This window comes from Citrus sinensis, chromosome 4 (genome assembly GCF_022201045.2).
Source record: "Citrus sinensis cultivar Valencia sweet orange chromosome 4, DVS_A1.0, whole genome shotgun sequence".
NCBI classification, from domain to species: Eukaryota; Viridiplantae; Streptophyta; class Magnoliopsida; order Sapindales; family Rutaceae; genus Citrus; species Citrus sinensis.
Genome location: NC_068559.1, coordinates 23,661,636 through 23,673,886, shown reverse-complemented (window position 1 = coordinate 23,673,886; position 12,251 = coordinate 23,661,636). Strand labels below are relative to the sequence as shown.

Sequence of the window (12,251 nt, the reverse complement as noted above, 5' to 3'; positions counted from 1 at the left end):
TACACACAATAATGCTTATTGTTTGTATTTCAATATACTGACCACTGATAACATCCGCTCTATATGCAGACTGCGCATTACAAGAAACACAGCTGATTACCTTATTTGTCAGCTGATAAGGCGACTCTGATGATAAGACATGCAAAGTGAAAAGGAGAATTTAGAACAGCGGTCTTTGCACTATCGTATTGTGACTATAAGATTCCTCTCAATGAATCTGGCACCTCCCACCTTTCCTTGAATTTGTGGTGGCAGATGGATTACTCGTCTTTGATCTCCTGCCTCCACCAACAACTCAGATCCTCCCCTATACTGCAATTTTCAGATGATGAAATAATCGTTGTCATATTAGTTGGTTCAAATTTCCACAAACTTTTAAACAAGAAGATGGTAGAATAACAACATAATATAGCTGACCTTCAAAATAGAAGATACTGAATGCAGACCAGCAAATTGAGCACAACGCATCAAATTCACTAATATATAGGTTGAATTCAGACACCTAGAGATGATATCTGATTGAAGCTTAAAAAAGATTGAGGCAATAATTCATTCTGTTCAAAGTATTATTCTGTTATTTCTTTGGAGGGCAATTGATTTGAAAAATGTTATATTGCCACTTCCTAGTTGTTCCAATTTGCAGATTATCATATAAGGATTAGTTCCAACTGTCAACTGTGGGAACAAATTGTTTGTTTGCTTTTAAATGCTTTATGTCGACTCAAAACCAAGATATTCGCATAGTCATGTGTTTTCTATTGAAGCATATAACTAGCATGGTCTCCTACATGCTTTTTAAGGAATTCAACTAGAAAAATTCTTATGCATACCTCATTAGTTACCAATGCCAATATCTACAGAACTGGGAGGAAAAAAATATATATATGAGAGAGAGCAATCTTGAATTGACATGACGTACTTGGTATAACTTGATCTCTGACTTGTCAAAACCTGGCATAAGAAGTGTTACAGACTTCTTGGCAGCATCAAACTTTACTGACGACATTAAGCTACTACTACGCTTTGCTTGCAAAGAAAGAAGATCTCGAGCTTCTTTACCGGCTGGGTTCAGCATGATTGTATTCCAGTCTAGAGAGCTATCAGTTGGGAGATGTGGAAGGAAAGACAAAGGTAAGGGAGAAAAGTTCTTCCTGACTCTTTCTGCCGATTCTTCGTCTAAATGAGGAGAAGCAGTACAAATTGCTCCAGCAACCTGTGCACCAGCTTGGATTGTACAACCCCAATAACGTAATGCAGAATTCACAGACGTTCGATTATTTGAGTTCATTACAAGAAAGCAGCCAAATTTATGAGGTTCCGCAAGGGCTGAAGATCCTCTCTGCATGGCAAAGGCAATACATAACCTATCTGCATCAAAATTGTTGAGTTAGCAAATGGGAATAATAATTACCTCCAACATTCGGTCCATAGCATCCCATATCTCTGCGCTCGTATTCCCATTCAGAAGAGGCCTGCGGCCACTTATACTCAAGGCTTCATCTACAAGTTTCAGGAGTGAAGGAGCAGTCAATCTCCCAAGATCAGTCTTCTCAGCTACATTCCGCAAGTATTTCAAGTACAACCTGATCACATATGTGTTGTACATATTGTTCATTGTGCGAAGACACATACTATTGGAGAAACACAGAAATCAAATTTCCTAACCTTGCTTTACTGCTTACACCAATCATTCTTAGAGTTTCCTCAGGGCTGATACCGTCATATACTATTACATCAAATTTTTCTTTTTGGTGGTTCCTTTGGGCAAAATTCCCAAAGAACCCAACAAGTCTCTCCAATGCAAATGCTGAAAAAATAGAATCCATTCCAGGAAGCACTCCAAGCTCTTCTCCAACCACCTAAACTACAGTACATCCATAAATACATAATGATATTCTTTGCAGTCAAATTTTTAAAGGTTAACAGCACGTAAAATGATGTTGAGCCAGCATATAGAGATATTACATACCCACCCCTCCAAGAACTCCTTGGGTCATATTAAGACGAGCATCTGCCTGTTTCAGCCAATTGAGAGGTTCAAGAAACATCTGCAATCAACAGGTAAAAGGGAAGGAGAAACTAAGGCCACACAATCCAAGACTCCAAGGTGAAAATAACAAAACGAAAATCCACACCTTAGTCGTTTCAATTCTAACTGCCGAAAGATTGCTGTTGCATACAACAGGAGAATTTCCAATCTTGCAGTTCAAAATATACTCAGCAGTAGGATCTTGAGAATGTAACACCAAGCACGTACTAAGCCCGGCCATTGCATAATGCTGAACATCAAGATATAAATAATTTACTTTGACACACTAAGTTAAACCCAGATTAAGTTAAACGAACAATAAGCTTTTGGACACCTAATACAATCTTTCTTTTCCGCAAACCACTTAGTTAGCAAACCAACTAAACAGAAAAGGTAAATGCCAATATGGAAACAGTGAGCTTTGAGCTCAAAGATGAAAGCTTTTGAATAGAAATGAAATAATCAAATCACGAAAAGATATAATATAATTACCTGTGCGGCGAATACGGCGGAGGTGGTCTTGCCGGAGCCACCTTTACCCAAAAAGGTAATCAATGTCGTCGATTTATCATTTTCATCAGTGCCCGCGTCGGAAGCCGAAATGGGCATGGCTCGAGGTCTTCTCGAGCGTGATTTTCGTCTACCTTTTAAATGATGGAAACTTGTAAGTGGAACTTGAGAAGAGACGACTGAAACTGACATCATTTTCTTCGGAGGACCGATGATTTACCTCTTTTGGTGCTGGTAGTACGACTTAGAAAATGCTAATTCTAGTAAAACGCACCGTTTAAAGGTACATCAAACGCAACGTTTTGATAAACTTCGTACTTCATAGACGGACACAGGCTCACGTGCGATGGGATGATGTTCGAAGTTCGAACTGATCACGGGCCCTTCAAATTTATATTTATTATGTTTTTGCCCCAATAAATATGATGCTATGACACCTGACACCTGCTATTGCTGTCCTTACTTGGAAACACATTTTTAACTGCTACATGAACGTAATTATCAAATTGAGAAAATGTTTAAAACAAATCATTGCATAAATATCTGTGGGAACGTCGGCGAATCCTTTGTTTTGTTTGGTAGGGCTGCGAGAAAAAAGACATCTCTTCTGTTCACTTGCACGGTTGCACCTTTGGAAGTGGAGAGACATGATTGTATTAATTAATATGGGTGATACAACACATCATCAACAATTTTTAATTAGTTGGCAACCCATTGTTAATGGTGAGACTATTTGAATTCTTCCTTTTTTTTTTCTGCATCGAGCTTTTAATAAATATTTTTATTACATAGATATCTTTAAGTTAAATTATTATTGTAACCCAAGATTATAAAATTTTAAAGTGTTTCTACTCTCTAAAATTTTTAAGTTTACACCCTTTTATCTTTTTTGCTCTCTCGACAATTATTTTTCAACCTAATCTAAGGTTGGTTTTTTTTTTTTTAATTTTTGACATTCATTCTTATATTTTGCAAAACTTTTCTTAATTCAAGATTTCTTTCAATTAATTAGCCGTGTTTCTTAGTTTTTAATACAATAAAACGTGTGAAGCAATGCAGTCTATGAAACTTTAGCAATTAGATTTCCATTAAACAAAAAAAAAAAAGTTAATTTGAAAAAGGTCTCTTCCGAAAGATCATAAGATTACGAATTTATTTTGAGTTATATTGATTGGTAGTAAAATTTTGATAATGAATCTATTAAATATATGAATTTATTGAATATTATAGTAGATTCAAATGGTGTCACTTATTATTAATTCTTATTACTAATTAGAAGTGATAAAACACGCTTCTTTTTAATTATGTAATTAATGGTGGGATACCGGGATTAGTTACACCTAGAGGATGTGAAACCTTACTGGGCCACAAGAATTAAGTGTCTTGATCATACATATTTTTGGCTTTTAATCTGAAAAGTAACTTGAAAAAGACATCCACATCATCTAATTATCACATGATGTTACATCCACTCTTTATTACCAAAAATTTAATCTGGGTAAAAATAATTTATTATTATTATTTTTTTAAGTTTGGCATCATATTTTCAACTTTTTAATTCAAGAGAAATTTTTATCACGATGTTGATTGAATAGACAAGGAAATTTTTATCACGATGTTGAATCTTTCACTCTGCATATGCAAATACATTCTTTTTGTTGAATTTTTGACACACATATGTTTACATTTCTAGGTTTTGTTGATCGATATGTGTTACAAAAATCAATGTAACGAACATGTGCATTGCAATCAACACCTAAAATTTTTATCAAAGAACTAAAAGGCAAATCTATCTATTGCTCTCCTCAATCTGTGTACAATCATGTATAATGATGAATATGATTTTAAAATATGTATATATATATATATGAAAGCAGATTGTTGTCTTTATGGATCATGATCTTACTCTTACAATCAAATAATCAAGCAGCACCAAATATGGATATTGGCCGTTGATTCTTTCCCTTTGAATAATAGTGCTCATAAAACAAAGTTTCTGACTTGTCTTCTCGGCCTTGCATTTAAAGAAGAAGAGGTGTGCAACTGGGCAAATGAAATGATTGTAGGAGACCCCAATAATCCACCAAGAACGTAGGGGCAGGATATATGGCCTAAGCTTAGAAGGCAGGCCTAAATTGTACCCCAATTCAAGTAAAGGTCCTAAAAATTGGGGAGAGGAAAAAGGTTAGTGCTTTCTTAAAAAGGTAAAATCATTACCACAAAGAAATTATGAACTTTTTATATGATATTTGCTTAAATCTTGTAGCTGACACTAGCAATATAAAAGCCTTAAAAAATGATAACAATAATAATTATAAAATTGCGTTTTACAAATATCTAACAAGATTTTATTGAATGATTTTACATTCAAAGCGGTACAATAGAAAAAATTATTATGCGTTAAGTGAGACGAACATACTCACGTAATTCGCTCGTCTATCTAATAAGATTTTGTCAAAAGGATATTATTTTAACTTTAACTAATAGTATTTTTTTTTTAAAAAAAAAAAAAAGATAGTGAGAGAGAACTAGATCTATATAATTTTTAGAGAAATTGGCAAGTAGTAGGTATAATTAATTGATTAATGTTGTTGATTATGCTAAGCCTTAGACCCAAACGTCAACAGAAAAATGCCACGTGGCAGAAATCAATCACGTGCAGTGAACAGTACTAACCTTCAAAGGGAGCCAAGCTTTTGCTCTAATTACTAACTTCACATTAATAAATATCATAATGAGGTTAGCTAATTAAGCTAGCTGGTATTTTATAAGCTAATATATGTATACATGTCCTCTCAGTCTTAAGTTGTCTTGTGCCGTGCCGTTACAGTTACTCATGTTTCTTTAGAAATCGCAAATTTTTTTTTTTTTTTTGCGTAACAGTGATCTATAATTATTATTTTGATCCATGAAGCAAAAGCAGTATCATGATGCATGCCTTGTAAAATCGTAATAATGCTAAAAATTAAAACCTAAAAACACACTGCATATTAACATTTTCGTGACTCTCTCAAGCTTAATTAGTTACAACACATGTATTATTATACAACATAATTAATCTGATCTAAAAAAAATAAAAAATTTAAAAAAAAAGAGGGAAAAAAAAAAGAAAATTAATAACCATATATAGTTTCACTAACCAGTACTGCTTCTCTTTTTTTGGCTCTTTTTCCATTCGGCAGAGAAAATTTATCAATGGTGCAATGGATTAGGGCCAGTGGGTACAAGACGCTTTTCGACTCCGTAACGCGGATCAATCTCCGCACTTCCATGATCAGCAGCGGGGGCTGGTTGATGGTGATCTTTAGGCTGAAGCTCCTGGGATGGTGAAGATTTCTCATGATGTTTTTGAAATGGGGTGAAGTCGAATTTGCTTGCAAGAACTTTTCTATTAATCAAAGGGTATTTAGAAAGTGAATAATGGATAGTATTGCTGGTGGTGGTGGTGATGCTTTGTTTGGTGTTGGTGTTGATTTTGGACTTGAAATTGTACAACTCATGGAATAAAAACAAGAGAAGAGAGAGCCAAAGAGTGATGAAAATTAGATGTGAAAATCTCAAGGCCATGGAGAAAGAGTAGAAGAAGAGTTACAAAACGAAGCATGGAGCAAGAGAATATTATGAATCAAATGGACAAAATAAGAAATGTTGTAAAAAGGAGAGTTGAAATGTGTGTGTATTGGCCTGGCCTTTCATGTGAGACTTGAGAATGCTTTTAATGCTAATTTATTGATTGAGAAAGGTGAGAGAGAGAGAGAGAGAGAGAGAGAGAGAGAGAGTGAGCGGTAGGGGCTATTCCCAATGAAAGCTTCCTTAGAAATCAAGCAACATTAAGGGTCATTATAACAAATTTCAAACCTGGAATTATAATATGTTTGATTATGCTAATTATTGATAATAATCACTAGAATATATCTTTGACACATAGTAATAATGTATAATGTAATGTTATATAAACATTTTGTTAAGGTTTCTAGATGCTACAATGCGGTGAAAGAGGAAAGATCCATACTCGTTTGAGTGTATTGCACCTTAATGAATATGGTAGGGAATATGCAATCTACATTTTCAATGGACAAAGCAATGGATATGAACAGTTCGAGCACTAAGTTGGGGTCAAGAAACATACACCCTGTCACCCTCTATGGTTATACCACTGTTTCAAAAAGATAAGGGTCTGCAATTAATAACGAGGATCATTACAAAAGTGGCTATTATACAATACATTTTTTAAAATTGGTTCATTCTGCAAAATGAAGTATACATTCTACAACTGTTTCAAAAGTTAAGATGACTGCACTTCATAAGAAGGATTGGATTGGGGGTCATTATATAATGAGAATTCCATACATACTTTAAGCGAGCGATCCCAATTAGAGTCACTGGATTCAAATATAATAACTTATAAAAACTACACATGGTTTGTCCTATTACAGAATTTAAAATTGAAAAACAATAAGTCACTAAATTTGAAATTGAGATCCCGTACTTTAATTAAAATACTTGATTTCTTATTAAATAATAACTATTGGATAGAAAACAACTTTTATAATATATTTAGAATGTTTGAACATTATGTAATAATGATTAATCTATTGGATCTTTACGAAAATAAAATCACAAGTAACGATATTAGATTCCTTCAAATAATTTCACCGTTCCCACTTTTCAATTTATTTTATTACTTTCTAGAATTACCCTTATTAAAAAAATATTATTTTTCACTTTATTTTATTTTTCGCCCACCACTTATTTTCATCAATGACTAGCTCACCACCGCCACAACCACATATCTTCTTCACTAGTAACCATCACCTCCACCAACATGAGATGAGTTTCAATATTAAAATTTTGTTAAATTGTATGAATCAGTGGTGGTTTTTTTTTATTATTGATAATATTAGTTCTATTTTTTTGTGATATTCTAAGATTCTATATAAATTTCAATTTAAGATTTAATTAGAAGTTACTATTCAATTCAAATTGTGAATCAATTAAAAAAAAAAAGAGAAAAATGACCTATTGAGAACACGAAAGAGAAGAAATAATTTTTAAAAATTTTTTTCATAAGAATAATTTTAGGATAAATATTATTAATTAAAAAGTTGAGGCTAGTGATATAAAATGAGAAGGTTAAATTTGACTGCTCCAAAATCATTTTCAGTTTCTTACTCGGCCCAAAATGAAGTCTCCAGATTGGGCCTCAAACGCCGCTCTTGAGCCGACCCACCAGCGTGCGCTAACAGGAGAGCGAGCCGAGCCGACTTGCACATTACCACTAGCCGAAAAGGGTAGCGGTAACAAAAACGACTACGTTTAGGATTGTCAGCAATTAAAGGTGCAGAAACTAGAGCCTTGAAAAAAAAATTCGGTGGTGTGATCATCGATTCGAAACCAACCAAACGGCGATCTTGATCGTGCTATCTAGAAGAAGAAATGGTAAATAATTTATCTTCAAATTTGATTTTTTGTTTGATTTTTCTTCTTTCCTTTTGCTATGGTTAGGGTTCCGCATTAGTTTTTGTTTTTAACAATTAATTAATTGACTTACAACCCTAATTTCAATGAGATACAGTATGCGTTTGGTAGAGAAATTATTGGGTTCTAATGTTTTTTTTCCCCTGCTTTCTGTTATTTTTAGATTATGATTATTTGATTTTGCTTATGATTTAGAGAAAATTATCAATTCTGTGTCTTCTTAAATACAGTTAAATACCCAATTGATCATTAATGTTATGTGATTGAGCTAGTTTAAGCTCGGCTTGTTATCGATACCAGGAGTTAGAGCATGAGAATTTAGTGTGTGAAAATGTTATAATTTTAGAAAATTTAGGCGGTGAATTCATGATAATAACAAAAGTACCAATATTTGCAATGAAGAGGGCTTATAGTTTAGAGTTTTGCAGGAAATAGTGTTGGCGTTGCTTCTTATGTACATTGTTTGTTTACTTTGGCACTGTTAACTGGTGTCCCAGATTTGAAATTTGGGGTTTGATGAATCATAATTGTTATGAGATTATGGTTCTTAATTTTTTTCCCTATTGGTTTACAAATGATGCTTTTATTTGCTGGTTTTCCTGCTTGGTGTCATCAATTTGTTAAGTTACTAAACTTGTTGTGTTTGTGTTTTTGCAGTCTTCTCTTGCAGCTGCTAGAGCAGATAATTTTTACTATCCTCCAGAATGGACCCCAAATCAGGTATGCAGATGCATGGTAACATAGAAGGCTCGAACTATGTTATTGTTGGACATGTTTTTGATGATTAGTATTATGTTGTTCTCACCTACTTTTGATTTTCAGGGTTCTTTGAACAAGTTTCATGGTCAACATGCTTTGAGGGAAAGAGCAAGAAAGTTAGATCAGGGAATTTTGATTATAAGGTATTGAATCTATATTACTTGGTATTTAATTTACAATTATGACTGAAAAAACATGACTTGGCATATGAAAAATTATAATGTTATGGTGATGTTTATGGACATAGCGTTCTGACATGGGAAGTGATAGAGTTCTGTTCATTTCTGCTGAAGCTACTGTTATTCAAATAGGCATATGGCAAGAAAAAATAGCATGTCCTAGAAATAAGGGTTCACAACCATAGTCTTGATTATGATCTCTCCATGGCTTGAAATCTTTGTCTAGATAAGCAGGTAAGTTTTGGTGAGAATGAGTATCTATGATCTTATCTATTTAATAGCTGCTAGGCGTTTTTTCAATGTATCATAAGTTAAGAACGGTAAGCTTTGTTGATCACTTATGAGGTTTGAAGCAGATCTATATAGTGTAGAAAATAGGCAAATTCCTCCCTGCAGAGGAGGTTTTTGGTAGACGTTATGAAACTTCTGATAGGTTTCTAATGGATTTTAGGAGAGCTTTATGAGCCATTCTTTTGCAACTTTTCAAACCAGTAGGTTTTGTTTGTGATTATGCTCGCATGCACCATTAAGTTTATAAAAGCAGAAATGTAGGAAATGAGTTTGCAAAACTTTACTTGCTTTTTACTATTTCTTTATCTTTTTCAGCTTGTGATTTGTTGATTACGAAGATTGAAAATTAATAGAAATCCTATTACTTCTTGAAATTTCTTTTTGCTTGTTTATTCTATTAATCAATTGGTATGTAAAAGCCTATTTAAAATACTGCCCTGTTAAAGATTTTATTTCCTGGCTGCTAATTTCTATCATCTAACTGCATTTTCAGGTTTGAGATGCCTTTCAATATATGGTGCGGTGGATGCAATTCTATGATTGCAAAGGGTGTTCGTTTCAATGCTGAAAAGAAGCAAGTGGGAAATTATTACTCTACAAAGGTACGTTTTGCAGATTCTTCTGAGTGCTTAAAATTATGAATTGAAAATGTCATTTATGTTAAATATGTGTGTGTCTCTTGGGAGATAATAGTTGATGCTATCATTGGCGTAACATAAATTAATGTGTGGACACGCGCACTATCGGAAAAGGTTTTTGCCATGGCTCTTATCTATGCCAGCTGTATGCATTGATCTTGAAAGTTTCTTCTTCATACTACATTAATTACATTTGACTGTGTACTTCGGCTGGTATGATTGCTGGGTACAAGAATAAATCAATTATTTTATAAATTTCTTCTGGTAATAACAATAATATTGCTTCGTGCAGATATGGAGTTTTACGATGAAGTCTCCTTGCTGCAAACATCAGATTGTTATCCAGACAGATCCAAAGAATTGTGAGTATGTAATTATTAGTGGAGCTCAGCGAAAGACAGAGGAGTTTGACGTTGAGGATGCAGAGACTCTTGAACTCCCTGCAGATGAGGGTTAGTATCAGTTCCTTACTTACATATTTATTGGTATACGTCTTCTTGTTGATTTTTAAATGGTAGCATGGTAGTTTCAAGACAATGGCTTAAGCCATATACGGGGTGCTTGTCATTTCCTTCTGTTATTGTTTAGATGACATCTAACTCTCAACTCTATTCTGTCACACAGAAAGGGGTAAGCTTTCGGATCCATTTTATCGTCTTGAGCACCAGGAAGCTGACCTGCAGAAGAAGAAAGAAGCTGAGCCAAGACTGGTGCAAATTCAGAGAATATCTGATGGCAGGTTTTCAGACGACTATGCACTAAACAAGGCTCTCAGGGCCAAACTTAGAGTATGTTACTGAGCTTAAACCTAGTCCCTTGTTCATACATTTTTGAACCCTGTGCTGAGTGCTAACTTGCTCTTCATTTTTCAGTCTCAGAAGAAGAGAGTCACCGAAGAGGAGGCTGCTTCAAGAAAATTAGGCCTTGGCTTACGACTTCTTCCGTCGACTAAGGAAGATGCTTGTGCTGCTGCACATGTTAAGTTTTCTTCTAAGTTTGAAAAAAATAGAAAGGACAAGCGAGCTTTGATTAATGCTGCTTCGATCTTTTCTGGTTCCTCGATATCAAGTTCGAAACAACTGGAGCTAGAAGCCAAGAGAAGGAAAATCAATGCAGGTGCAGCGTCCAACATGCTGACTGGGGCATTTAAACCATCGTCATGGTCTCAGAGTTCTGTGCCCTCAAGCAGGCATAAGCGCAGTTCAGTTTCTGCTAGACAGTTCTAGCTGGCAAAACCAAGAATTTAGGGAAGTTCTTGTCATTTACATTATAACCCTACATACTACCACCGCTTGTGATATATATTCTGCCTTTTGCTTTGGCTGCAACGTGCATTGGACCATGTAAATACAGCATCTTATAATGTTTTGCTCTGTGTTATATTTTATAAAATTCTATTTTGAAAAACGAAATGTAGTAAGTGTGTAATCAAGGTTGAATGGTAGACTGTTTTTGCCCGGCACCAAACTCTGTTGTCAGTTTATGTTACTGTTTTGGTGATTTAATCGGCAATTAGGCACGGATGGTCTTTTTCAACTTACCGTACTGAAAATAACTCAGGACCCCCCCTTGTCATTACATTTATTCCAGTGCCATAGTGTCTTTTCCTTTTGACGTTTTTAGCCATTTATGAAGCGGGAAAATATGTGTGTTACTGGTATCAAGTTCTTTTATTAAGCTTTCAGAAAGAAGTTGTTCTTTGCTACTTACTTCACTGTAAGAAACAGTAATCAATTTCGCAGAAAAAACACAACACTGGCTGTGGCATCAAGTCCAAGTCAATTTATGTAATGCATTAAATTGTAAAAACTAGAATCTTGTCTCGATGAAGAGCATTAAAATGTTTTGTTCTTATTCTTCCCAACAGCGCGTAACACAAACCCTATATTTCGGCTTATCTTTACTGTTTCAAAAAAGAAAAAGAAAGAAGTAAAGCATACGAGTTAGATCTTCAATTCTGCTGCGGGCAAGATTTTACATGTGCTGTGTTTAAACTTTAAATAACCTTGCATCGTAAGATTCATGAGCTTTGAACAACTGGTGGACACATTTATCATTGCTCATGTATATAAATTCAACTTCGACCCGTACCGCTAATAGGCATAGGCTACATATGCAGTCTATGAACACCTAACACTGCTAAAAGATCACGCAACTACTGAACCAAGACAAGCCAATAATCTAAGCAACCAACCTTATAAATAACAATAAGAGCCCCTCTTCTATCTGTCAAGTGTCAGTGATAATTATATTTTTTTCACTGCCAGTGCAAAGCCATGAAACAGCTTCTGCATTCTGAAATTCTTCTCTTAATTTCTCGCTCTCTCTTTTCCGGAATTATCGCTTCAACAGTGCAGCTCCATGTAA

At 34.6% G+C, this 12,251-nt stretch overlaps 3 protein-coding genes across 3 annotated transcripts; 1 reads left to right on the top strand and 2 right to left on the bottom strand.

Annotated features, from left to right (window-relative positions):
• On the bottom strand, positions 1 to 2,866 carry LOC102619325 (uncharacterized protein At1g26090, chloroplastic). Its single transcript, XM_006484337.4, has 7 exons — positions 2,522 to 2,866; positions 2,136 to 2,279; positions 1,974 to 2,048; positions 1,666 to 1,859; positions 1,412 to 1,583; positions 920 to 1,339; positions 1 to 312 (listed from the first exon to the last, which is right to left on the bottom strand). Exons 1-7 carry the CDS (start codon positions 2,732 to 2,734, stop codon positions 181 to 183), a joined length of 1,350 nt encoding a protein of 449 aa, XP_006484400.1. The 5' UTR covers positions 2,735 to 2,866; the 3' UTR covers positions 1 to 180.
• Positions 2,867 to 4,176: 1,310 nt separating this feature from the next.
• On the bottom strand, positions 4,177 to 6,241 carry LOC112499010 (CLAVATA3/ESR (CLE)-related protein 12). The gene is made up of 2 exons (XM_025101473.2): positions 5,680 to 6,241; positions 4,177 to 4,699 (listed from the first exon to the last, which is right to left on the bottom strand). The coding sequence occupies exon 1, from the start codon at positions 6,104 to 6,106 to the stop codon at positions 5,732 to 5,734; it is 375 nt and encodes a 124-aa protein (XP_024957241.1). The 5' UTR covers positions 6,107 to 6,241; the 3' UTR covers positions 4,177 to 4,699; positions 5,680 to 5,731.
• A 1,585-nt stretch (positions 6,242 to 7,826) lies between these two features.
• On the top strand, positions 7,827 to 11,351 carry LOC102619907 (uncharacterized). Its single transcript, XM_006484339.4, has 7 exons — positions 7,827 to 7,978; positions 8,675 to 8,737; positions 8,840 to 8,919; positions 9,740 to 9,848; positions 10,177 to 10,336; positions 10,509 to 10,672; positions 10,757 to 11,351. Exons 1-7 carry the CDS (start codon positions 7,976 to 7,978, stop codon positions 11,108 to 11,110), a joined length of 933 nt encoding a protein of 310 aa, XP_006484402.1. The 5' UTR covers positions 7,827 to 7,975; the 3' UTR covers positions 11,111 to 11,351.
• Positions 11,352 to 12,251: the final 900 nt, after the last annotated feature.